At 42.8% G+C, this 23407-nt stretch overlaps 1 protein-coding gene across 2 annotated transcripts; it reads right to left on the reverse strand.

Moving 5' to 3' along the window:
• Positions 1–1869: 1869 nt before the first annotated feature.
• Positions 1870–2283, reverse strand: LOC115865670 (ragulator complex protein LAMTOR2-like). 2 transcript variants are annotated; one of them, XM_060298773.1, is made up of 2 exons: positions 2056–2283; positions 1918–1974 (listed from the first exon to the last, which is right to left on the reverse strand). In XM_060298773.1, the coding sequence occupies exons 1-2, from the start codon at positions 2281–2283 to the stop codon at positions 1918–1920; spliced, it is 285 nt and encodes a 94-aa protein (XP_060154756.1). The 2 variants fall into 2 exon arrangements, with proteins under 2 accessions (XP_060154755.1, XP_060154756.1); XM_060298772.2 differs by having other exon boundaries at positions 1870–2283.
• Positions 2284–23407: the final 21124 nt, after the last annotated feature.

Consider the following 23407-nt stretch of genomic DNA (forward strand, 5'->3'; position numbering starts at 1 on the left):
CATTCCCACCAATAGTGTAGGAGGGTTCCCTTTTCTCCACACCCTCTCCAGCATTTTTTTTTTTTTTTTTTTGCGGTACACGGGCCTCTCACTGCTGTGGCCTCTCCCATTGTGGAGCACAGGCTCTGGACGCACAGGCTCAGCGGCCATGGCTCACGGGCCCAGCCACTCCGCGGCATGTGGGATCCTCCCGGACCGGGGCACGAACCTGTGTCCCCTGCATCGGCAGGCAGACTCTCAACCACTGCGCCACCAGGGAAGCCCCCTCTCCAGCATTTATTGTTTATAGACTTTTTTTAAAAATTAATTATTTATTTATTTACTTGGCTGAGCCAGGTCTTAGCTGTGACATGCGGGATCTTTGTTGTGGCATGATGGATCTTTAGTTGAGACATGTGGGATCTAGTTCCCTGACCAAGGATAGAACCCAGGCCCCCTGCATTGGGAGCACAGAGTCTTAACCACTGGACCACCAGGGAAGTCCCTATAGACGTTTTGATGATGGCCATTCTAACTGGTGTGAGGTGATACCTCATTGAGGTTTTGATTTGCATTTCTCTTAATAATTAGTGATGTTGAGCACCTTTCCATGGGCTTTTTGGCCATCTGTATATCTTCTTTGGAGAAATGTCTATTTAGATATTCTGCCCATTTTGGATTGGGTTGTTTGTTTTTTTGATATTGAGCTGCATGATCTGTTTGTGTATTTTGGAGATTAATCCCCAGTTGGTTGCTTCGTTTGCAAATATTTTCTCCCATTCTGTGGGGGTTTTTTTTGTTTATGGCTTCCTCTGCTGTGCAAAAGCTTTTAAGATTAATTAGGTCCCATTTAAAAATTTTTGTTTTTATTTTCATTACTCTAGGAGTTGGATCCAAAAAGATATTGTTGTATTTCATGTCAAAGAGTGTTCTGCCTATGTTTTCCTCTAAGAGTTTTATAGTATCCAGTCTTACATTTAGGTCTTTAATCCATTTTGAGGTTATTTTTGTTTTTGAGGTTATTTTGTTTATTTTTGTTTTGTTTATCCATTTTCAGGTTATATTTTGTTAGAGAATGTTCTAATTTCATTCTTTTTCATGTAACTGTCCAGTTTTCCCAGCACCATTATTGAAGAGACTGTCTTTTCTCCATTGTATATTCTTGCCTCCTTTGTCATAGATTAATTGACCATAGGTGCATGGGTTTATTTCTGGGCTTTCTATCCTGTTCTATTAGTCTATCTTTCTATTTTTGTGCCAATACCATACTGTTTTAATTACTGTAACTTTGTAGTATAGTCTGAGGCCATGGAGCCTGATTTCTCCAGCTCCATTTTTCTTTCTCAGGATTGCTTTGGCTATTCGGGGTCTTTTGTGTTTCCATACAAATTGTAAAATTTTTTGTTCTAGTCCTGTGAAAAATGCCATTGGTAATTTGATAGGGATTGCATTGAATCTGGAGATTGCCTTGGATAGCATAGTCATTTTGACAATACTGATTCTTCCAATTCAAGAACATGGTACATCTTTCCATCTGTTTGTGTTGCCTTCACTTTCTTTCATCAGCATCTTATAGCTTTCAGAGTACAGGTCTTTTGCCTCCTTAGGCAGGTTTATTCCTAGGTATTTTATTCTTTTGATGCAATGGTAAATGGGATTGTTTCCTTAATTTCTGTTTCCGATCCTTCGTTGTTAGTGTATAGAAATGCAAGAGATTTCTGTGTATTAACTTTGTATTCTGCAACTTTAGTGAATTCATTCATGAGCTCTAGTAGTTTTCTGGTAGCATCTTTTTTTTTTTCAAGACAGGAGTTGAAGTTATTCTTGGGAAGAACAAAGTCCCCCCAACCCTCCACATCCAGGAAGGCTTCCCCAGGAGGCCCTGCCCCTCCAAATGGTCGTCTCTCTTTTCTGAACCCCTGCTTCCACCAACACCCATTATGATGCTTCTACTTGGGTGAGAGGCTCCTTCAGGTACTGCACCAAGGCCTGGGCCTTGGCCTTGAGCATTCCAAAGCCAACAGTCTCCTTGGCATACATACACAGTGGAAGGTTGGCCACTCGAGTGATGGCTACCCGGCCCTCCATGCAGTCCATGAGGATGAATTTGAGATTGTCTTCATTAAACTCTTGATTCCCATTCTGGTCGTAGGCCGCCCAGATGTTACTGGTGATGGCACCAGTGACCTGGGCGTCTGTATCCCCGTAACCGGAGTAGACCAACAGAGATCCCTCGTTATTCAGCAGCAGGGTGCTCTGGTTGGCCAGGCTTAGCACCTGGGTCAAAGCCTTGGGACGCAGCATGCCTGCGGCTCCTATTCCTGGGCTTTTGCACCCAGATCCCCGAGTTTCCTACTGCTGCCCTCTGCCTGCCGCTTCCCATAGTCCAGCTGCCCTGCTCCGGAACGCCCTTAGCATCTTTATGATCTTCTATGTATAGTATCATGTCATCTATAAAGAGTGACAGTTTTACTTCTTGTTTTCCAATTGGGATTCATTTTATTTCTTTTTCTTCTCTGATTGCCATGGCTAGGACTTCCAAAACTATGTCGAATAAAAGTGATGAGAGTGGACACCTTGTCTTGTTCCTGATCTTAGAGGAAATGCTTTCAGCTTTCCACTGTTGAGTATGATGTGAGCTGTGGGTTTAGCATATATGGCCTGTATTATGTTGAGGTAGGTTCCCTCTATGCCCACTTTCTAGAGAGTTTTTATCATAAATATGTGTTGAATTTTGTCAAAAGCTTTTTCTGTATCTATTGAGATGATCATATGGTTTTTATTCTTCAATTTGTTAATGTGGTATATCACACTGATTTGCAGATATTGAAAAATCCTTGCATTCCTGAGATAAATCCCACTTGATCATGGTGTATGATCCTTTTCGTTTGTTTGTTTTTTTTTTGGTGTATTATCCTTTTAATGTATTCTTGGATTTGGTTTTCTAGTAATTTGTTGAGAATTTGTGCTTCTATGTTCATCAGTGATATTGGTCTGTAATTTTCTTTTTTTGTGGTATTTTTCTCTGGGTTTGGTATCAGGGTGATGGTGGACTCATAGAATGAGTTTGGGAGTACTCCTTCCTCTTCAATTTTTTGGAATACAGTAAGTCCCCTACATATGAATGAGTTCTGTTCTGAGAGTGCATTCATAAGTCCAATTCATTCATAAGTCCAACAAAGTTAGACTAGGTACCCAATTAACACAATTGGCTATATAGTACTGTACTGTAATAGGTTTATAATACTTTTCACACAAATAATGCATAAAAGACAAACAAACAAAAAATAAAGAATACATTTTTTTTTTGGCTGTGTTGGGTCTTTGTTGCTGCACGCAGGCTTTCTCTAGTTGCGGTGAGTGGGGGCTAGTCTTCGTAGCAGTGCATGGGCTTCTCATTGCGGTGGCTTCTCTTGTTGCAGAGCACAGGCTCTAGGTGCGCAGCCTTCAGTGGTTGCAGCACATGGGCTCGGTAGTTGTGGCCCTCAGACCCTAGAGCGTGCGGGCTTCAGTAGTTGCGGAGCATGGGCTCAGTAGTTGTGGTGCGCAGGCTCAGTAGTTGTGGCGCACAGGCTTAGTTGCTCCATGGCATGTGGGTTCTTCCCAGACCAGGGATCAAATCCATGTCCCCTGCATTGGCAGGCATATTCTTAACCACTGCATCTCCGCAGTGGAAGGGAAGTCCCAAGAAAACAATTTTAATCTTACAGTACAGTACCTCAAAAAGTACAGTACAATACCAGCTACATCATTGCTGCTTTTACGCTTGCTTCTGGACATCCTGGGCTTGAAATAAAGATACTGTACTACTGTACTCTATACAGTACTGTACAGTAAAGTACACAAAAGCACACCACTTGTAGAGGATGCACACATGTGACAATGTACGCCAGATACGTGAACTAACTCATGTGATTGGACATGCGAACGCATGTTCACATCTTTGAAAGTTTGCAACTTGAAGGTTTATATGTAGGGGACTTACTGTAGTTTCAGAAGGATAGGTGTTAACTCTCCTCTGAATGTTTGAGAGAATTCGTCTATGGAGCCATATAGTCCTGGACTTTTTTTTGCGGGGGGGTGCTGCATTGGGTCTTTGTTGCTGCACACAGCCTTTCCCTAGTTGCAGCTAGAGATTTGGGCTGCTCTTTGTTGCAGTGTGTGGGCTTCTCATTGCAGTGGCTTCTCTTGTTGCACAACACGGGCTCTAGGCATGTGGGCTTCAGTAGTTGGAGCATGCAGGCTCAGTAGTTGCAGCACGCAGGCTCAGTAGTTGCAGCACACAGGCCCTAGAGTACGTGGGCTTCAGTAGTTGTGGTGCATGGGCTCAGTAGTTGTGGTTCACAGCCTCTAGGGCACGTGGGCTTCAGTAGTTATGTCACAAGGGCTTAGTTGCTCCACGGCATGTGGGATCTTCCCAGACCAGGGATTGAACCTGTGTCTCCTACATTGGCAGGCGGATTCTTAACCGCTGCACCACCAGGGAGGTCCCTGGACTTTTGTTTGTTGGAAGTTTTTAAATCACAGTTTCAATTTCAGTACTTGTGATTGGTCTGTTCATATTTTCTATTTCTTCCTGGTTCAGTCTTGGAAGATTATACCTTTCTAAGAAATTGTCCATGTCTTCTAGGTTGCCAATTTTATTGGCTTGTAGTTGCTTGTAGTAGTCTCTTATGATCCTTTGTATTTATGTGGTGTTAGTTGTAACTTCTCCTTTTTCATTTCTAATTTTATTGAGCCCTCTCCCTTTTTTTCTTGATGAGTCTGGCTAAAGGCTTATCAATTTTATCTTTTCAAAGAAACAACTTTTAGTTTTATTGATCTTTGCTATTGTTTTCTTCGTCTCTATTTCATTTATTTCTGCTCTGATCTTTATGATTTCTTTCCTTCTACTATCTTTGGGTTTTGTTTGTTCTTTCTTTAGTTGCTTTAGGTGTAAGTTTAGGTTGTTTGAGATTTTTTTGTTTCCTGAGGTAACATTGTGTTGGTATAAATTTCCCTCTTAGAACTTCTTTTGCTGCGCCCCACAGGTTTTGGATCTTTGTGTTTTTGTTTTATCTGTAGGTATTTTTTGATTTCCTCTGATTTCTTCAGTGATCCATTGGTTGTTTAGTAATATATGGTTTAGCTTCCCTGAGTTTGTGTTTTTTACAGTTTCTTTTTATTGTAGTTGATTTCTGATCTCATAGCACTGTGTTCAGAAAAGATGCTTGATATGATTTCAGTTTTCTTAAATTTACTTAGGCTTCCTTTGTGGACCAGCATGTGCTCTATCCTGGGGAATGTTCCATGTGCACTTGAGAAGAATGTGTATTCTGCTGCTTTCAGATGGAATGCTCTATAAATTTTAATTAAGTCCATCTGGTCTAATGTGTCATTTAAGGCCTGTGTTTCCTTATTGATTTTTTGTCTGGATGATCTGCCCATTGATGTAAGTGGGATGTTAAAGTCTCCACTATTATTGTGTTACTGTCAATTTCTCCTTTTATGGCTGTTAGCATTTGCTTTATATATTGAGGTGCTCCTATGTTGGGTGCATATATATTTACAATTGTTATATCTTCTTCTTGGATTGATTCCTTGATCATTATGTAGTGCCCTTCTGTCTCTTGTAACAGTCTTTATTTTAAAGTCTATTTTCTCTGACATGAGTATTGCTACTCCAGCTTTCTTTTGCTTTCCATTTGTATGGAATACTTTTTTCCATCCCCTCACTTTCAGTCTGTATGTGTCCCTAGATCTGAAGTGGGTCTCTTGTAGGCAGGGTATATATGGATCTTGTTTTTGTATCCATTCAGCCAGTCAGTGTCTTTTGGTTGGAGCATTTAATCCATTTACATTTAAGGTAATTATTGATATGTATGTTCTTATTACCATTTTGTTAATTGTTTTGGATTTGTTTTTGTAGGTCTTTTTTTTCCCCTCTCTTTTGTTCTTTTCTCTTGTGATTTGATGACTATGTTTAGAGTTGTGTTTGGATTGCTTTTTCTTTTTTGTATGTGTATCTATTGTAGATTTTTGGTCTGTGGTTATCTTGAGGTTTTTATATAGCAGTCTATATATGTATTTATATATACGATTGCTTTAAGTTGCTGGTCTCTTAATTGCAAATGCATTTCCAATATCCTGCATTCGTACTCTTCTCTCCTCATGATTCCTGGTTTTGACTTCATATTTGTGTATGGATGATTTCCTACCTTTACTATATGTTTGTCTTTACTGGTGAGCTTTGTCATTGGTAATTTTCTTGGTTCTGGTTGTGGCCTTTTCTTTTTCATCTAGAGAAGTTCCTTTAGCATTTGTTGTAAAGCTGGTTTGGTGGTGCTGGATTCTCTTAGCTTTTGCTTGTCTGTAAAGCTTTTTTTTTTTTTTTTTAATTTGGCTGTGTTGGGTCTTAATTGTGGCGTGCGGGATCTTGGTTGCGGCATGCGGGATCTTTCGTTGCAGCATGTGGGCTCTTCATTGTGGTGTGTGGGCTTCTCTCTAGTTGTCGCACATGGGCTCTAGAGTGCACAGGCTCAGTGGTTGCAGCACACGGTCTCTCTAGCCGTGTAGAGCTTTTGATTTCTCTGTCAAATCTGAACAAGAGCCTTGCTGGGTAGAGCATTCTTGGTTGTAGGTTTTTCCCTTTCATCACTTTAAATGTATCATGCCACTCCCTTCTGGCCTGCAGAATTTCTGGTGAAAAAAACAGCTGATAACCTTATGGGGATTCCCTTGTATGTTATTTGTTGCTTTTCCCTTGTTGCTTTTAACATTTTCTCTTTGTCTTTAATTTTTGTCAGTTTGATTAATATGTATCTCAGAGTGTTCCTCCTTGGGTTTATCCTGTATGTAACTCTCAGGGCTTCCTGGACTTGAGTGAGTTTTTCCTTTCCCACGTTAGGGAAATTTTCAATTATTATCTCTTCAAATATTTTCTCAGGCCTTTTGTCTCTCTCTTCTCCTTCTGGGACCCCTAATGTGAATGTTGGTGCACTTAATATTGTCCCAGATGTCTCTTAGACTATCCTCATTTCTTTTCATTCTTCTTTCTTTATTCTGTTCTCTAGCAGTGTTTTCTACCATTCTGTGTTCCAGCTCACTTATTTTTTCTTCTGCCTCATTTATTCTGCTATTGATTCCTTCTAGTGTATTCTTAATTTCAGTTATTGTATTGTTCACCTCTGTTTGTTCTTTATTGACTTATTTTAAAATTTTATTTATTTATTGGCTGCGTTGGGTCTTTGTTGCTGCGTGTGGGCTTTCTCTAGTTGCAGTGAGTGGGGTCTATTCTTTGTTGCAGTGCACCAGCTTCTCATTGTGGCTTCTCTTGTTGCAGAGCATGGACTCTAGGCATGCAGGCTTCAGTAGTTGCAGCACGTGTTCTCAGTAGTTACAGCATGCAGGCCCTAGTGTGTACGGGCTTCAGTAGTTGCAGTGCATGGGCTCAGTAGTTGCGGTGCACAGACTCTATGGCTCGCAGGCTTCAGTAGTTGTGGTACACAGGCTCAGTATTTGTGGCTCACAAGCTCTAGAGTGCAGGCTCAGTAGTTGTGGCACGCAGGCTTAGTTGCTCTGAAGCATGTGGGATCTTCCCAGGCCAGGGATTGAACCCATGTTGCCTGCATTGGCAGGCAGATTCTTAACCACTTTGCCATGAAGGAAGTTCCTCTGTTTGTTCTTTAAATCTTCCAACTCTTCGTTAAACATTTCTTATATCTTTTGGTCTGTGCCTCCATTCTTTTTCTGAGATCTTGGATCATCTTTACTATCATTATTCTGAATTCTTTTTCAGGCAGATTGCCTATCTCCACTTCACTTAGCTGTTCTTCTGGGGTTTTGTCTGGTTCCTTTGTCTGGAACATATTTCTCTGCCATCTCATTTTGCCTGACTTTCTGTGTTTGTGGTCTCCGTTCCTCAGGCTGCAGAATTGTAGTCCTTGGTTCTGGTGTCTGTCCCCTGGTCAGTGAGGTTGGTTCAGGGGCTTGTGCAGGCTTCCTGGTGGGAGGGACTGGTGCCTGCCCACTGGTGTATGGAGCTGGGTCTTGTCCTTCTGGTGGGCAGGGCCATGTCAAGGGGTCTGTTTATAGACAGCCGTTGGCTCAGGACAACTTTAGACAACTTTGCTGATGGGTGGGGCTGTGTTCCCACCCCGTTGGTTGTTTGGCCTGAGTCGTCCCAGCACTGGAGCCTGCAAGCTGTTGGGTGGGGCCAGGTTTTGGTGCTGAGATGGCGACCTCCAGGAGAGCACACGCCCGATGAATATTCCCTGGGGCCTCCGCCACCAGTGTCCTTGCCCCCCACAGTGAACCACAGCCGACCCCTGCCTCCCCAGGAGTCCTTCCAAGACCTGTAGTTACATCTGGCTCAGGCTCCTGTGGAGTCACTGCTTTGCCTGGGACCCAGTGCACATGAAACCTTGTGTGCTCCCTCCAAGAGTGGAGTCTCTATTTCCCTCAGTCCTGTGGAGCTCCAGCACTCAAGCCCTGCTGGCCTTCAAAGCCAAATGCTCTGGGGACTTCTCCCAGTGCCAGAACCCCAGGCTGGGGAGCCTGACATGGGGCTCAGAACTCTCACTCCTGTGGGAGAACCTCTGTGATATAATTATTTTCCAGTTTGAGGGTTGCCCAACCAGCAGGTATAGCATTTGATTATATCGCGAAAGCACCCCTCCTCCCATCTGGTTTTGGCTTCCTCTTTGTCTTTCAATATAGAATACCTTTTTTGGTAGGTTCCCATCTTTTTTGTCGATGGTTGTTCAGCAGTTGGTTGTGATTTTGGTGTTTTCGTGAGAGGAGGTGAGCTCAAGTCCTTCTACTCCCCCATCTTGTCTCCTGAGGGACAATGCATTCTGAGGGAACTTGATGCTCTGGGACATCCCTGTTCCCCTTCAAGTTGTGCCAGGATGGGTAGGGTTGTTTATGGGCTGGGGTCTACATGGCAGGGCCTCATCTCCATGACCTGCCTCAAAACCCAGAAATATCTACCATTCCCTTCCTTGTTTTCTTTCATTCCTCTGAAGACACACTGATTCATTACTCTGGAACTGTCCCTAGACACTGGGTGGCAGACCCAGGTCTTCTTTCTCAGTGCCCAGCACAGGCTCGACCAACGGGGCTGCAAAGTACACTGCAGCTACAATCCTAAATATATTCTTAATTTTTGGAAACTACCCATCCCTGATAGTACATCACTTAATTATCCGGTCTATAATTGATTAATCACACACCTTATTGTCTAACTTTGGCCTGGAAAATTCACTGGAGGATTCTGTGTTTTTTAAAATGTCAGTCTTAAAACAGAACTACTTATGTCACATTTGATTCTTGTGTCCAAGAAAAGAGTCACAACTTCCTAAGTAATCAACTAAAGAAAACTTGGCTAGTTTATACTGTAAAATTGTTACCTGATTTTCACACACAGAGTACACTCATTGGGATAAGTGGACATGTCGCTTCCACACACAGGGCTAAAGTCCCTGGGACATCCTGGTAATTCATACTGATTGCAATCTGGCTGGAAAAGAGAAAGGAAGACAGCAATTGGAGAATACCGTGAGACTTTCTCATCACAGAACAGCTGAGAGGAGGCCAAACACCCACATTTTCCTAGATTTCCTAGAAACAGCCTACAGAAAGATTTCTATTTTCCACAAAAAAAAAAAAAAGTTTTTTCTAATGCAAAAATCAGATGCCGTGTTGAAGCAATGGGTCAGTACCTGCTATGTAAGAAAAGGACCTCAGAGGAAGGTTCTGTCTGGCTGATTTTTAAATGAAAGTCCAAGATATGTCACCGAACCTACTTTACTATCCTCCAGCTTCATAATTTGCTCTTCACTCCCACCTCCATGAGAATGTCCTGTTACATTCCACCTAATCTCTGTGCATAATGCCCAGATACACTCGGGAATCCTGTCTGGACTTTTAAGATACTGGCATTTAAGCAACAGCATTAAAGAAAGCAGTAGGTTCAGAATTAGATCTCAGGGGTTGTTATGGGTTTAATTGTGTCCACCCAGAAAGATATGTTAAAGTCCTAACCCCCAGTACCTCAGAATGTGACCATATATGGAAATAGGGTCTTTATATAGGTAATCAACTTAAGGTTAGTAGAATTGGCCCTAATCCAATATGACTGGTGTCCTTATCAAAAGGGAAATATGGACACAGAGTCACACACAGAGGGAAGATCATGTGAAGACACCAAGAGAATGCCATTAACTAGCCAAGGAATGCCTGAGGCTACCAGATACTAGGGCAGAGGAATAGAACAGATTCTCCCTCTGAAGGAAGCAACCCTGCCAACACCTTGAGTTTGGACTTCTAGCCTTGAGAACTGTGAGACAGTGCATTTCCATCGTGTAAGATATCCAGTTTGTGGCTTTATTACGGCAGCCCTAAGAAACCGATATGGGGTCATGGAACTCAACCCTCAGATTCAATGGAATCGAGGCCAGAGACATAACATATCTTATGCATAGCCACTAGTCTCTAGCAGGGCCAGGACTAGAAATGGTCACAATGGTCACACTATGACGTGCAGAGTCCCACTTTAATAACAGGTAAATATATGGCCTGCTGTATTTCTGTTCGTGTGTGTATGTTTTAGTAGTGATTACCGTTCCTCACTTCAGAGTAAGTCACCCTGTTTAGCACTCTTAATAAATGAACTACACACTTCTACTGATATCTGGATTTATAAAGAGCTAAGCAGGGCTGGCCATGGGCCAAACTCTAAAGTAAAGAACTTTTTTGACCCTTTCCATCCTCCATTCAGCCCTCTATCTCCATTTAGGAGCCTGATGTGTTCTTGCTGCCCCAGCTTCATTAAGATGTTGCCTTCCAGGGCTTCCACAGGAGAGTAGATGCCCTCTTATCCAATGAGATTGGGACAAGTGGTAATTGCTCACTTAATTGAAAAAGTCAATTAACAGGGAAACAATAACAGAATCTCTTAAAACATAAAAGAAAACAGATGCCAATCTTTTGATGTAAGGCAAAGACAGGGCACATGGCCAGCTGTAATGCTCCCTACACTAAGATAACCTCCCTTGCTGCTTCCCCCAATTCTTATTCTCCTTTGTCCATTCCTCCATCCTGCTCCTGGGTGCATGGAGCGCTACTTTTTATCTTACAGACCGGGAGGCCAAAGGCCACGTCCTAAGATGGCAGCTCTGCAAGCTGTTATTTTGAGTCATTGTTTCTTGCAGCTGAATCTAATCCTACCTGACATAAGACATAAGACTTGTCCTATGAATGTTTCAACTAATTAGAGTTCTGTGCACTATCACTGCAAAAATCATACACATAATAAATCACCTATGATTTCCTGTTTTGGTTTCTTTAAAAATGGGATTTCTCAACCCCATTCATATTTTGGACCAGATAATTCTTTGTTGTGTGAGGCTGCCCTGTGCATTGTAGGAAGTTTAGTAGCATCTCTGTTCTCTATCCACTAGATGCCAGTAACAACTCCCCAGTTAGACAATCAAAATTACTGTCTAAATGTCTCCTGGCAGGTAAAACTACCCATTTTAAATATTGTGAGCATTTAAAGACACTGTTACAACAAGGTAATATACAATTAAAACATAATTCCCCAATTATTTACCATTGTTTTACCTACACCTAATTCAAGAGCAATTTTTTTGTTTTTAGCGTTTTGTCTTTTAGCAAGTCTTTCAAAAGCATTTGACACAGTTCTCATATAAATGGCTTATCTCTTTACACTCATGTTTATGCTGTTTTTACATTTTTAATTAAAATAAGACTGGAGACTCACATAACACGCCTGCGAACACACATACTTGAGTCTTGGTGAGAATACAACTCCACTGATGGAAATATTTGACTTTACAAGAGAGTAGTCATACAAGACAGTGGTCTATCTACAACCAGTGAGTGAGTGATCTGCTGTGGAAACTGTTCAGAGAGAAAGGAGAGGGTCGTATGTGAGTTGCTTAAATGGAAGATGCCAGAGTGAGTTTTTGCTGTTATTATCCCCATTTTTCTGAAAGAAAATCAAACCCAAGAAAACTGAGTCATCTGAGTAAAAGTATTATTGGGCACCCATTAAGTGCTGAAGACTGGGCACCAAATAACAAGACATCATCCTTGACCACAAAATATACAGTTTACTGGAGGGAGACAGACAATTACAATTCAGTGCTCTGATGGGCTAGTGAAGAGCACTGGATCTGGAGTCAGAATGCCTGGGTTGGAACCACAGTTCCACCATTTCCATGTGAACTTGACCAGGGGGATAATATTGGTACCTACTTTTACTGCTATAAAGGATTAAGTGAGTTATTCTATACAAAGAATTTAGAACACTGTCTGGTATCTAAGCATTCACTGTTGAAGGAAACCAGGCTATGTCACCCCCAAAATATGGCTCTTTGATATAAAAATTACTTTGAGCTAAAGGCAGTTAATATGCAGCTCTCTCTCTCTCTTCCCCTTTTCTGCCTAAGGGCAGGATATAAATTCTCCTTTACTGGAGATGACTCTGGATTCTTATCAGTCCAGAGGTGGGACCTGAGGAATCTGCAAACAAACCGTACCCCATTAGTTTCCTCCCACTATTTTTCTTCCCACTGTTTGCCACCCTTGGAAGCCTAAAACCATTTTCCTTTGTCCTGTCATTTATCTACAAACTTATTGCCCTCTGGTAAAGATGCTATATAAGGCAGATTTCTAAGCCACCTCTTTGAATTACTCATCTCTGAGTGCTCCCATGTGTATGCACAATGCACTTGTTAATAAATGTTTGTTTATTTTTCTCTTGTTAACCTGTCCTTTGTTATAGGTGCCCCAGCTGAGAACTTAGAAGGGTAGAGGAAAGATTTTTTTCCTCCCTACACTAGCATGGCGGTGATGATAATGCAATGTAGTTTGAATGGAGGCACAGAGAAAGTACATGTATGTCTGCTTTGGAGGAAGAAAACAGGGTGGGAAAGTTTCCGGGAAAAGGTCTGTACTAAATTGAATACTCAAAGTTACCTAACCCACTGAGGTCAGTATCCCCATATGTAAATAAGAATATCTATCTATCTTACAAGGTCATTGTGAGAAATGAGAGACTGCGTATACAAATGGACAGTGTCAGACCAGATATTAAGAACTCTGACCCACAACCTTAGCAAGCTGCCCAGGAAACCAACACATTATTTAGAATAACCAGTCCAGGAAGTCAGTCTGCTAGAGTCAGACTGGTAAAAAATCAGATAGCTATCTGTAGTGACATCCAGGGAGCCAAACAGTAAGCTCTGTAACAATTGGCCCCAAATGGCCAGGACTTGATTAGGGAAGCTGATAGTTTCCTAAATTTTGTCCCTGCTTCCAACTTAGGCCCAGTCAGAGAAAGCCAAATATGTCCTTCTAACAATTCACATAGGATGCCTGCTTCTAGTTACCCACCTACAGCTTCGCCATGCCAATAGCCTCAATCAGGGCATACCTGATGCTTTCCCATTTTCCCACTTTAAAGCCTTCCCACTCTCTGCCTTTTAGTCTCAGCCAAAATGACGCAAGTGACATGGCTAACTCACTTGCTACATCAAGCTCTGAATAACTAGCTTTTTATTATTATTAACCTTTTAAAAAAATTGAAGTATAGTTATTTACAATGTTGTGTTAGTTTCAGGTGTACAGCAAAGTGATTCAGATATATACATACATACATATATATATATATATATTCTTTTTCAGATTCTTTTCCATTATAGGTCACTACAAGACATTGAATATAGTTCCGCATGCTACACAGCAGGTCCTTGTTGTTTATCTATTTTATATATAGTATTGTGCATATGTTAATCCCAAACTCCTAATTTTTCCTTCCCTCCCCCTCCCTCTTGGCAACCATAAGTCTGTCCTCTGTCTGAGTCTGTTTCTGTTTCATAGGTAGGTTCATTTGTGTCATATTTTAGGTTCCACATTTAAGTTATATATGATTATTTGTCTTTCTCTGTCTTACTTCAGTTAGTATGATAATCTCTAGGTCCGTCCATGTTGCTGCAAATGGCATTATTTTGTTCTTTTTTATAGCTGAGTAGCAGTATTCCACTGTATATAAGTACCACATCTTCTTTATCCATTTGTCTGTCGATGGACACTTAGGCTGCTTCCATGTCTTGGCTACTGTAAATAGTGCTGCTATGAGTACTGGGGTGCATGTTGAATAACTAGCTTTTGCTAGTTATTTGGTTGGTCTTCCTTACTTCCACAGAATTTAATTTAATGTACATAAAATGCCTAGTATAAGGTGTAACTATTAGGCTTAGGATCTTCTAAATCATCAAAGGGAACATTAAAGGAAACAAAGCCCTGAGGTATCCAAGGCCTGAGCTATTTTCAACCAACCTGTACATTGTGATCCGTATCAAAAAGCCTGCCTGAGAATCTGGTTTCTAAAGAAGCAGTCCACTGTTTCGAAAGTGGCAGGTCAGACCTGAAAACCAGCCCCCAACCCAAACTGTTGTCAGCTTCACATATCAGTAGAAATGATACAAGTGGTTTCTTACTTACTGTTCTATATTCTGAATGTTGACCAAATTGAGCATTCAAAGAGACTGCAAGAAGAAAACAGACATTTTAAAGGATGTAATTAAGGTCAGTTCTTCTTCATAAGGGGTTTTTTAAATCCAGCTTGTGATTTTTTTTTTTTTTTTTTTTTTTTTTTCGGTACGCGGGCCTCTCACTGACTCAGCCTCTCCCGTTGCGGAGCACAAGCTCCGGACGCGCAGGCTCAGTGGCCATGGCTCACGGGCCCAGCCGCTCTGCGGCATGTGGGATCCTCCCGGACCGGGGCACGAACCTGTGCCGTGTCTCCTGCATCGGCAGGCGGACTCTCAACCCCTGCGCCACCAGGGAAGCCCCAGCTTGTGATTTATACAGGCCACACCTTCTCCTTTTCTCTCCCACGTCCAGCTGTTGAAGAACTCCTAAGAAGTATGTTCATTTGTGTTCTGGCACCTCTCCTAGCAGGCACACAGAGTACATTTGGTACCAGCTCTGTAACTGACCACCCTAATAAGTTTGCTTGAGAAAGGAATTTGGAGCTACATAACGAAAATGAGAGAAGAGGCCCTGATTCCGTCCTCAGATATGTTTGCAGGGTTGGTCATACCCACCCCGCCCCTTGCCCCAGCTGATTCCTGAGGAGCCAGTGGAAGTTCAGAGATCAGAAAGAACTTCCCCTGAGCCTCAGCTGGAGAATGCTTACCCAGCCCTTGGAACAACAGCAGAAGAGGCCGTGTCCCAAGGTCCACCTGCTGCTCCTTGAGGGGGGCTCCCGAGACAAGCATGATGGAGCTTCAGCTGAGACAGAACTTTGGGCAGCTGCAGTCCCCCCAGAATGGGTCCCTATTATCCAGCAGGACATTCAGAGCCAGCGGAAAGTGAACCCACAGCCCCCACTGAGCGACATCTACCTCAGTGATAGTCTTGCCAAGAGATGCAAGCTCCGGGCTGATATACAAAAGCCGCTGCAGGAAGACCCTAACTACGGCACCCCGCGCTTCCCTAATGCCCACAGGACCTCTGCTGATGATCCCTACTCTTTGCTCCATGGCCCTCCATCATCAGGGGACCATTTTGCCCCTCTTCCTTCACAGTATTTAAGAAATAAAAAGTCAGATTTTCCTGGCTAAAAAAACCCAAAAGTCAGAGAAGTAATTCAGTAACTCACGGTATTGTTTTCCTCTGTGGCTCACGGTAATAAACACAAAACTTAACACTAGCGGTTACCATTTTAACTCCATTTTAAATGGGCATCAAGTCTGGCTGGACTAAGGCCCCTTTCTCATGAGCCCCAGAGTGCCCGATGCCCTTGTCATTCACAATTCCTGATTCCTGTACATCTCCTGCTGAGGCTCTGTAGGGCCCCTGGTACATAAAAACCCAACTCCCGATCTTGGGCTCCAGGAAATCTGCTTTAAGGGAGAAAGAGCAGACAGCAGGGTCACTAAGAAGATGCTGGGAACGAAGCCCAAGCAAGAACTAAAGAGGGTTGCTGGCTTCACAACGCCAGCCCCGCACACCCCCAAGTTCGTGTCCCTAGACAACCGCGGGGCGGGCCTGGAACCGCCAGTAACGGCTGCGCGGAAGGACGCCAAGGCCGCCCGGACCCGGGCAGGGGCAGTCGCCAGCGAGACCCCCTCTCGGTAACTCCTCGGCTGGCCCTCCGCGGAGCAGGCCCACAGGTGAGCGTTACCTGCCGAGTCCCAGCAGACCAGGAGCAACAGCCCCAAGCGCAGTGCCTCGAGCGCCATCCTCCCTCCGCGGCCGGCGGTCGGGTCCCTGCGCTCCAGCGCCCGTGCGACACGGAGAGTGCCCTCGGGTCGGACACGCGACAGGGTGGGGTGAAGGAGAGGCGGTTAAGAGGAGGAAGAACGGAGCAGGTAGGAGGGGCAGGAAAGGGTGCGAGGAGGGGGTATGGAGGAAGTGGGGAGAAAAAGGTAGAGGAGGGTGGTTACTAGCCTCCAACCTCCCTACCCTTGCCCCAGTCCCACCCCTACTCCACTGAGAATGGGAGCAAGCAATTAAGGGGACCATGTCCCCTGCAGCAGACAAAAACCTTGTAAGAGCCCTGGATAAGCTTGTGGACTCTGTCAATCAACCCCAGTTTATTCAGCATCTTCTCTATCCCAGGAACTGTTTTGGGGATGAACTTAACAAAGGTGTTCCTGCTGTCTGGAAGCTTTCCAGTGTAGGTGTTGGGGGAGAGGTAACAGAGGGAACTCCAAAACAAGTGAATACAATAATTTCTAAAATTAAGTGCTAGAGAGTTGGGAGCGGGGAGGAGAAGACTTTCCATTGGGAGGTCAGGAAAGGCCTTTCAGAGGTGGCATTTAAGCTGAAAGCTAAAGGATGAGAAGGAAGCCTGGTGAAGACCTTGAGGACAGATATTCCAGGCTCAAGAAAAAGCAAGTGCAGAGATCTGGACAAGGTCATGAACATGTGTGGTCATGTAGGGCATGATAAGGGGTTTGGATTTGTTCCTGTTGCAGTGGGAAGCCAGTGGAGGATTTTAAGCAGGGGCATGGCCCTGATATGACTTACATCTTAAGAGATTGGATGAAGAATGGAGGAGATAGGTAAGAGCGGAGGCAGGGGGACAAATTAGGTGGCTTTTACAGTAAGGGATGATGGCAGCTGGAATTAATGGATAATAGGGGACTGGTGAGAAATAGATTCAGGATGTCTTTTGGAGGTGGAACCAACTGGAGTGAGAAGAACCAAGGATGCTTCCTGGGATTTTGTCCTGAGCCGGTGGATGTGTGGTGATGCCATTTCTGTGATGAAGAACATTTGGAGAGGATGCTATTAGACCTCCAAGTTGGAATCACAAATTTGGAGCTGGATATATACCTCAATAAAAAAATTAAATTATATGCATGTATCATTAAAAATATTTTAATTGAGGTATAGTTGATGTACAATGTTATATAAGTTTCAGGTATACAGCATAGTGATTCACAGTTTTTAAAGGTTATACTCCATTTATAGTTATTATAAAATATTGGCTATATTACTTGTGTGGTGTGATATATCCTTATAGCTTATTTATTTATTTATTAAAAATATTTTTTTTGGCTGTGTTGTGTCTTTGTCGCTGCATGCAGGCTTTCTCTAGTGGCAAGCAGGGGCTACTCTTCGTTGCGGTGAGTGGGCTTCTCACTGCAGTGGCTCCTCTTGTTGCGGAGCATGGGCTCTAGGAGCACAGGCTTCAGTAGTTGTGGCACACAGGCTCAGTAATTGTGGCTCACAGGCTCTAGAGTGCAGGCTCAGTAGTTGTGGCACACGGGCTTAGTTGCTCCACGACATGTGGGATCTTCCCGGACCAGGGCTTGAACCTGTGTCCCCTGCATTGGCAGGCGGATTCTTAACCACTGTGCTACCAGGGAAGTCCCACTTATTCATTTTATATGTAGTAGTTTGTACCTCTTAATCCCCTAACCCTGTCTTGCCTCTTCCCTCCTCCTTCTCTCCACTGGTAACCACTAGTTTGTTCTCCATATCTGTGAGTCTTTTTCTTTTTTGTTATATTTACTAGTTTGTTTTATCTTTTAGATTCCACATTTAAGTGATATCATACAGTATTCATCTTTCTCTGACTTATTTCACTTAGCATAATATCCTACAAGTCCATTCATGTTTTCGCAAATGGCAAATTTTTATTCTTTTTTATCGCTGAGTAGTATTCCATTTTATATATGTACCACTTCTTCTTTATCTATTCATCTGTTGATGGACATTTAAGTTGCTTCCATATCTTGGCAATTGCAAAAAATGCTGCTAAGGGGCTTCCCTGGTGGTGCAGTGGTTAAGAATCCACCTGCCGATGCAGGGGACACAGGTTCGAGCCCTGGTCCGGGAATATCCCATATGCCGTGGAGCAACTAAGCCCGTGCACCACAACTACTGAGCCTGCGCTCTAGAGCCATGAGCCACAACTACTGAGCCCACGAACCACAACTACTGAAGCCTGTGCACCTAGAGCCCATGCTCTGCAGCAAGAGAAGCCACCGCAGTGAGAAGCCCGTGCACCGCAATGAAGAGTAGCCCCTGTTCGCCACAACTAGAGAAAGCCCTCAGGCAGCAACGAAGACCCAACACAGCCAAAAATAAATGAATAAAGTAAGTAAATTAAAAAAGAAATAATAATGCTGCTATGGACATTGGGGTGCATGTACCTTTTTGAATTAGTGTTTTCATTTTTTTTGTATAAATACCTAGGAGTGGAATTGCTGGATCATATGGTAGTTCTGTTTTTAGTTTTTTGGAAACCTCCATACTATTTTCCACAGTGGTTGCACCAATATACATTCCCACCAATGGTGTATGAAGGTTTCCTTTTCTCCACAACCTCCCCAGCATTTGTTATTTGTAGTGTTTTTGATGATAGCCCTTCTGGCATGTATCATTTTTTATTAAAATAATTAAAATTTAAGAAATTTAACAGGGGACTTCCCTCGTGGCGCAGTGGATAAGACTCTGTGCTCCCAATGCAGGGCACCCAGGTTCAATCCCTGGTCAGGGAACTAGATCCCACATGCATGCCACAACTAAGAGTTCACATGCCACAACTAAGGAGCCCGCATGCTGCAACTAAAGAGCCTACTTGCCACGACTAAGGAGCCTGTGAGCCACAACTAAGGAGCCCACCTGCCACAACTAAGACCCAGCACAACCAAATTAATTAATTAAGTTTAAAAAAAAAGAAATTTAACAAATAATGAAAGGTTATTCTGAGACACATACATCAATGCCCTCCAACAGGACCTCATATAGTATTTCAGAATATTTATTTACCGATCTTTTTCCCTTGAGAAGGTCCCATTGACATATTTACTTATTCTAAATACAGACTTTGGTAGTTATTCAGCGAATATTAATAAGTTTAGGGAAGAGAAATAATTTGGCCAAAGAGGCACAACAAGTTAGTGCATAGATCTGTTTCTTTTCCAACCCTTATGCATATGTGTCAATGTTGATCTGTGACATACTTCCTGGTTCAGTCAGGGTCTAGTCTGGAAAACACAAGCCTCACTAGGTATTTCACCAGAGAGAATTTAATATGAGAACTTGGCCAGGCTAGAATTGGAGAACTGAAAAAAGCAGAAAGGGAACCATGAGGTAACACACAGAGATAGTAACTTCAGAATATGGGCATCATCCCTAAGTCTGGGGGAACAAAGGGAAGAAATTTGGGATTTGCAGAACCTAGCAATTTGGAGGAGAGGCCCTGGAAACCTGGAACTCAGACCTCTGAGCAGGGGTGCTACCTGGCTGGTGCTGGTGGGTGTAAGGGCCATGATGAGACATTTTGTTTGTTTTTTTAAATTTCTTTATTTTTGGCTACATTGGGCCTTTGTGGCGGCGAGCAGGGGCTACTCTTTGTTGTGGTGTGCGGGCTTCTCATTGTGGTGGCTTCTCTTGTTGTAGAGCATGGGTTCTAGGCATGTGGGCTTCAGTAGTTGTGATGCACGGGCTCAGTAGTTGCAGCGCACGGGCTTAGTTGCTCCACAGCATGTGGGAGCTTCCCGGACCAGGGCTTGAACCTGTGTCCCCTGCATTGGCAGGTGGATTCTTAACCACTGCTCCACCAGGGATGTCCAGTGAGGCAGTTTTGAGAATGTGTGACAAAGCTGGAGACTGGAACCAGCTGCTATTGCCAATGGCCATAGCTGGGGCACCACTGAAAGAAACAGCAAGTCCCTCCTCCATCCCCTTGACTTGCAGTCACCCCCTGACACATCCCTATTGGCAGAAGAAGCCAGCTAGCAAAGCAGATGGGAGGTCTGCAGAAATCTATCATCACAGAGTCTGGAAGGCTGGTTTTAGAGCTGACATACTACAACCTAATGACTGGCACTGTCACATGCCCTACCCCTTGACTTTAGCAACCTCAGGTACAGGGACAAGAAGACAATGTGCAGTTTTGTTTTTGTTTTTGTTTTTGTTTTTGCGGTACACGGGCCTCTCACTGTTGTGGCCTCTCCCGTTGCGGAGCACAGGCTCCGGGCGTGCAGGCTCAGTGGCCATGGCTCCCGGGCCTAGCCGCTCTGCAGCATGTGGGATCTTCCCGGACTGGGGCACGAACCCGTGTCCCCTGCATCAGCAGGCGGACTCTCAACCACTGCGCCACCAGGGAAGCCTGACAATGTGCAGTTTTAAACTCTACCTGGAACTGTGCATAGCTAAAGTTCTGGCTAGTGTCCTATTGAGGTCAGAGCGTAAATTTGAAATGGATGTTAATACTTTTCTGAGATACGTAATGTAAATTCTTTGAACAATGGTCATAAAATGGAGATGACTTATTTTGCTGACTTTCATACAAAAATATTTTCTTAAATTTGTGGGATTTCTATTACCAAATAACATAGACACTTGCTTATAAACACCTTCACATTTGATGTTCAGGAACACAAACTGAAATCTGAGCACAGACTCAGGAACAGCACTTAGAGTTGTGTTAGCAGGAATTTCAGCTTCAAAAAGAAAGCCATGTACCCCTCAAGGTAGATTTCTTATAAATTGATGTGGGTGGACGCTGCTGCCTTTATGTTATTTTGTTCCAAACAGTTGATATCACACCTTAGAAATATTTTATACGAGGGTGCTTTTCACCTAGTTGTGTCAGCATTTGTCAGCTAAGAATAAGAGTTGACAAAAAATTTTCTGTAAAGGGCCTGAGAGTAAGTACTTTAGACTTTCTGGATCATGCAGTCTGTCACAACTCATCACTTCTGCCATTCTAGTGCAAAAGCAGGCAGATTATGTATGAGTCAGCAAATGGACGTGGCTGCATTCCAGCAAAACTTTGCAGAAACAGGCATCAGGCCATATTTAGACTGTGGACCATAGTTTACTGACCCCTGAACAAATATGCTGAACAAAAATGGCCAATGCAACCATTGTCATGTTAGTAACACAAAGAGCAAGGTAGGAGATTTGTTCTGCAGTTCTGTGGTTAATGCTTGTTGCTTTGTTTTTAGTCCTTCTTTAGGTATTCACTACTGCTTAGGTCTCCACAGCTCCAAATGAATGAACATTTGATAAATTACCTAGGCAATGTTGGCAAAATAAAAATTTTTTTCAGCCCTATATATGGTCCCTTCATTCAAAATCATTTTTCTTCTATCCTGAATCATCTGGTCGATTGTGCCTCTAGGAAGTGTGACATTTAACTTTAGTGTCTGTCACTTGCTGCTCTTCTGCCTCTGATTACAGGTGCTGGTGAATCTTCTGAAATTATGCAGTCTGAAGGTGCTTTTACTGTTTCTAATGCTACAACCAAATAAGAAATCTTACATACAAACCCCACCATAGGATATCATCCAGTCCATATTTAATTATTGATACTAGGCTTTTAAAAGGCATCTATAAGCATAAAAAGGAAGTCTTGTTACACTAAAATTAACTCAAAATGGAATGTGGATTTAAATGTAAAACGTGAAACTTTAAAATTTTAGAGAAGGGCTTCCCTGGTGGTGCAGTGGTTGAGAATCCACCTGCCAATGCAGGGGACATGGGTTCGAGCCCTGGTCCGGGAAGATTCCACGTGCCGCGGAGCACCTAAGCCCATGTGCCACAACTACTGAGCCTGCGTTCTACAGCCCTTGAGCCACAACTACTGAAGCCAGCGCGCCTAGAGCCCGTGCTCTGCAACAAGAGAAGCCATCGCAATGAGAAGCCTGCACACCACAACGAAGAGTAGCCCCCGCTCACTGCAACTAGAGACAGCCCGCGCACAGTAACGAAGACCCAATGCAGCCAAAAATAAATAAATAAGATTTTAGAGAAAAACATAGGAGAAAAATTTCAGAACCTAGGCAAGGAGTTCTTAGACTTGACATAAAAGCATGGTTCATAAAAAGACAAATTTATCAATTGGACTTCATCAAAATTAAAAACTTCTGTTCTGCAAAAAAACCCTGTAAAGAGAATGAAAAGACAAACTACAGATTGGGAGAAAATATTTGCAAACCACATATCCAACAATGGACTTATATCTAGAATATGTAAAGAGATCTCAAAACTCCAGAGCAAAACAACAATCTGATTAGAAAATGGGCAAAAGATATGAACAGACATTTCACTGGAAAGGATATACAGATGGCAAATAAACACATGAAAAGAGGTCCAACATCATTAATCATTAGGAGAATGCAACTTAAAATCACAGTGAGTTGTCATTATATATCTATCAGAATAGCTAAAATAAAAAATATTAGTCACATGAAATGCTGTCAAGGATGTGGAGAAGCCAGATCACTCGTTGGTGGGAAAGTAAACTGGTACAGCTACTCTGAAATATAGTTTGGCAGTTTTTAAAAAAATGAAGCATACAAGTACAATACAATCCAGCAATAGCGCTCTTTGGCATTTATCCCACAGAAGTGAAAACTTATTTTTACACAAAAATCTATACATGAATGTTTATAGCAGCTTTATTGCTAATAGCCAAAAACTGGAAACAACCTAAATATCCTTCAGCAGGTTAATAGTTAAACAAACTGTGGTACATTCATACCATGGAATACTACTCAACAAAAGGAAGTGACAACTGATATAGGTAACAATTTGGATGGATCTCAAGGGCTTTATGCTGAATTTTAAAAATCCAGCTTCAAAAAGTTACTTACTGTAGAATATTTACATTTGACCCTTGAACAGCTCAGGGGTGCTGACATCCCATACAGTTGAAATATAACTTTACCCACCTTTTTATCCATGGTTCTGCATCCATAGATTCAACCAACCACAGATTGTGTAGTACTGTAGTACTTGTTTGAAAAAAATTTGTGTATAAGCGGACCGATGTAGTTCAAACCCATGTTATCAAAGGGTCAACTATATATAACATTCTTGAAATGATGAAACTAAAGAGATGATAAACAGATTAGTGATTGGCAAGAGCTGAGGTTGGGGGTAGGGG

Source organism: Globicephala melas, chromosome 5 (assembly GCF_963455315.2).
Source record: "Globicephala melas chromosome 5, mGloMel1.2, whole genome shotgun sequence".
In the NCBI taxonomy this organism is placed as follows: domain Eukaryota; kingdom Metazoa; phylum Chordata; class Mammalia; order Artiodactyla; family Delphinidae; genus Globicephala; species Globicephala melas.

Coding starts and splice junctions, on each gene's coding strand:
- LOC115865670 (XM_060298772.2), bottom strand. CDS start 2,283: ATGCTGCGTCCCAAGGCTTTGACCCAGGTGCTAAGCCTGGCCAACCAG.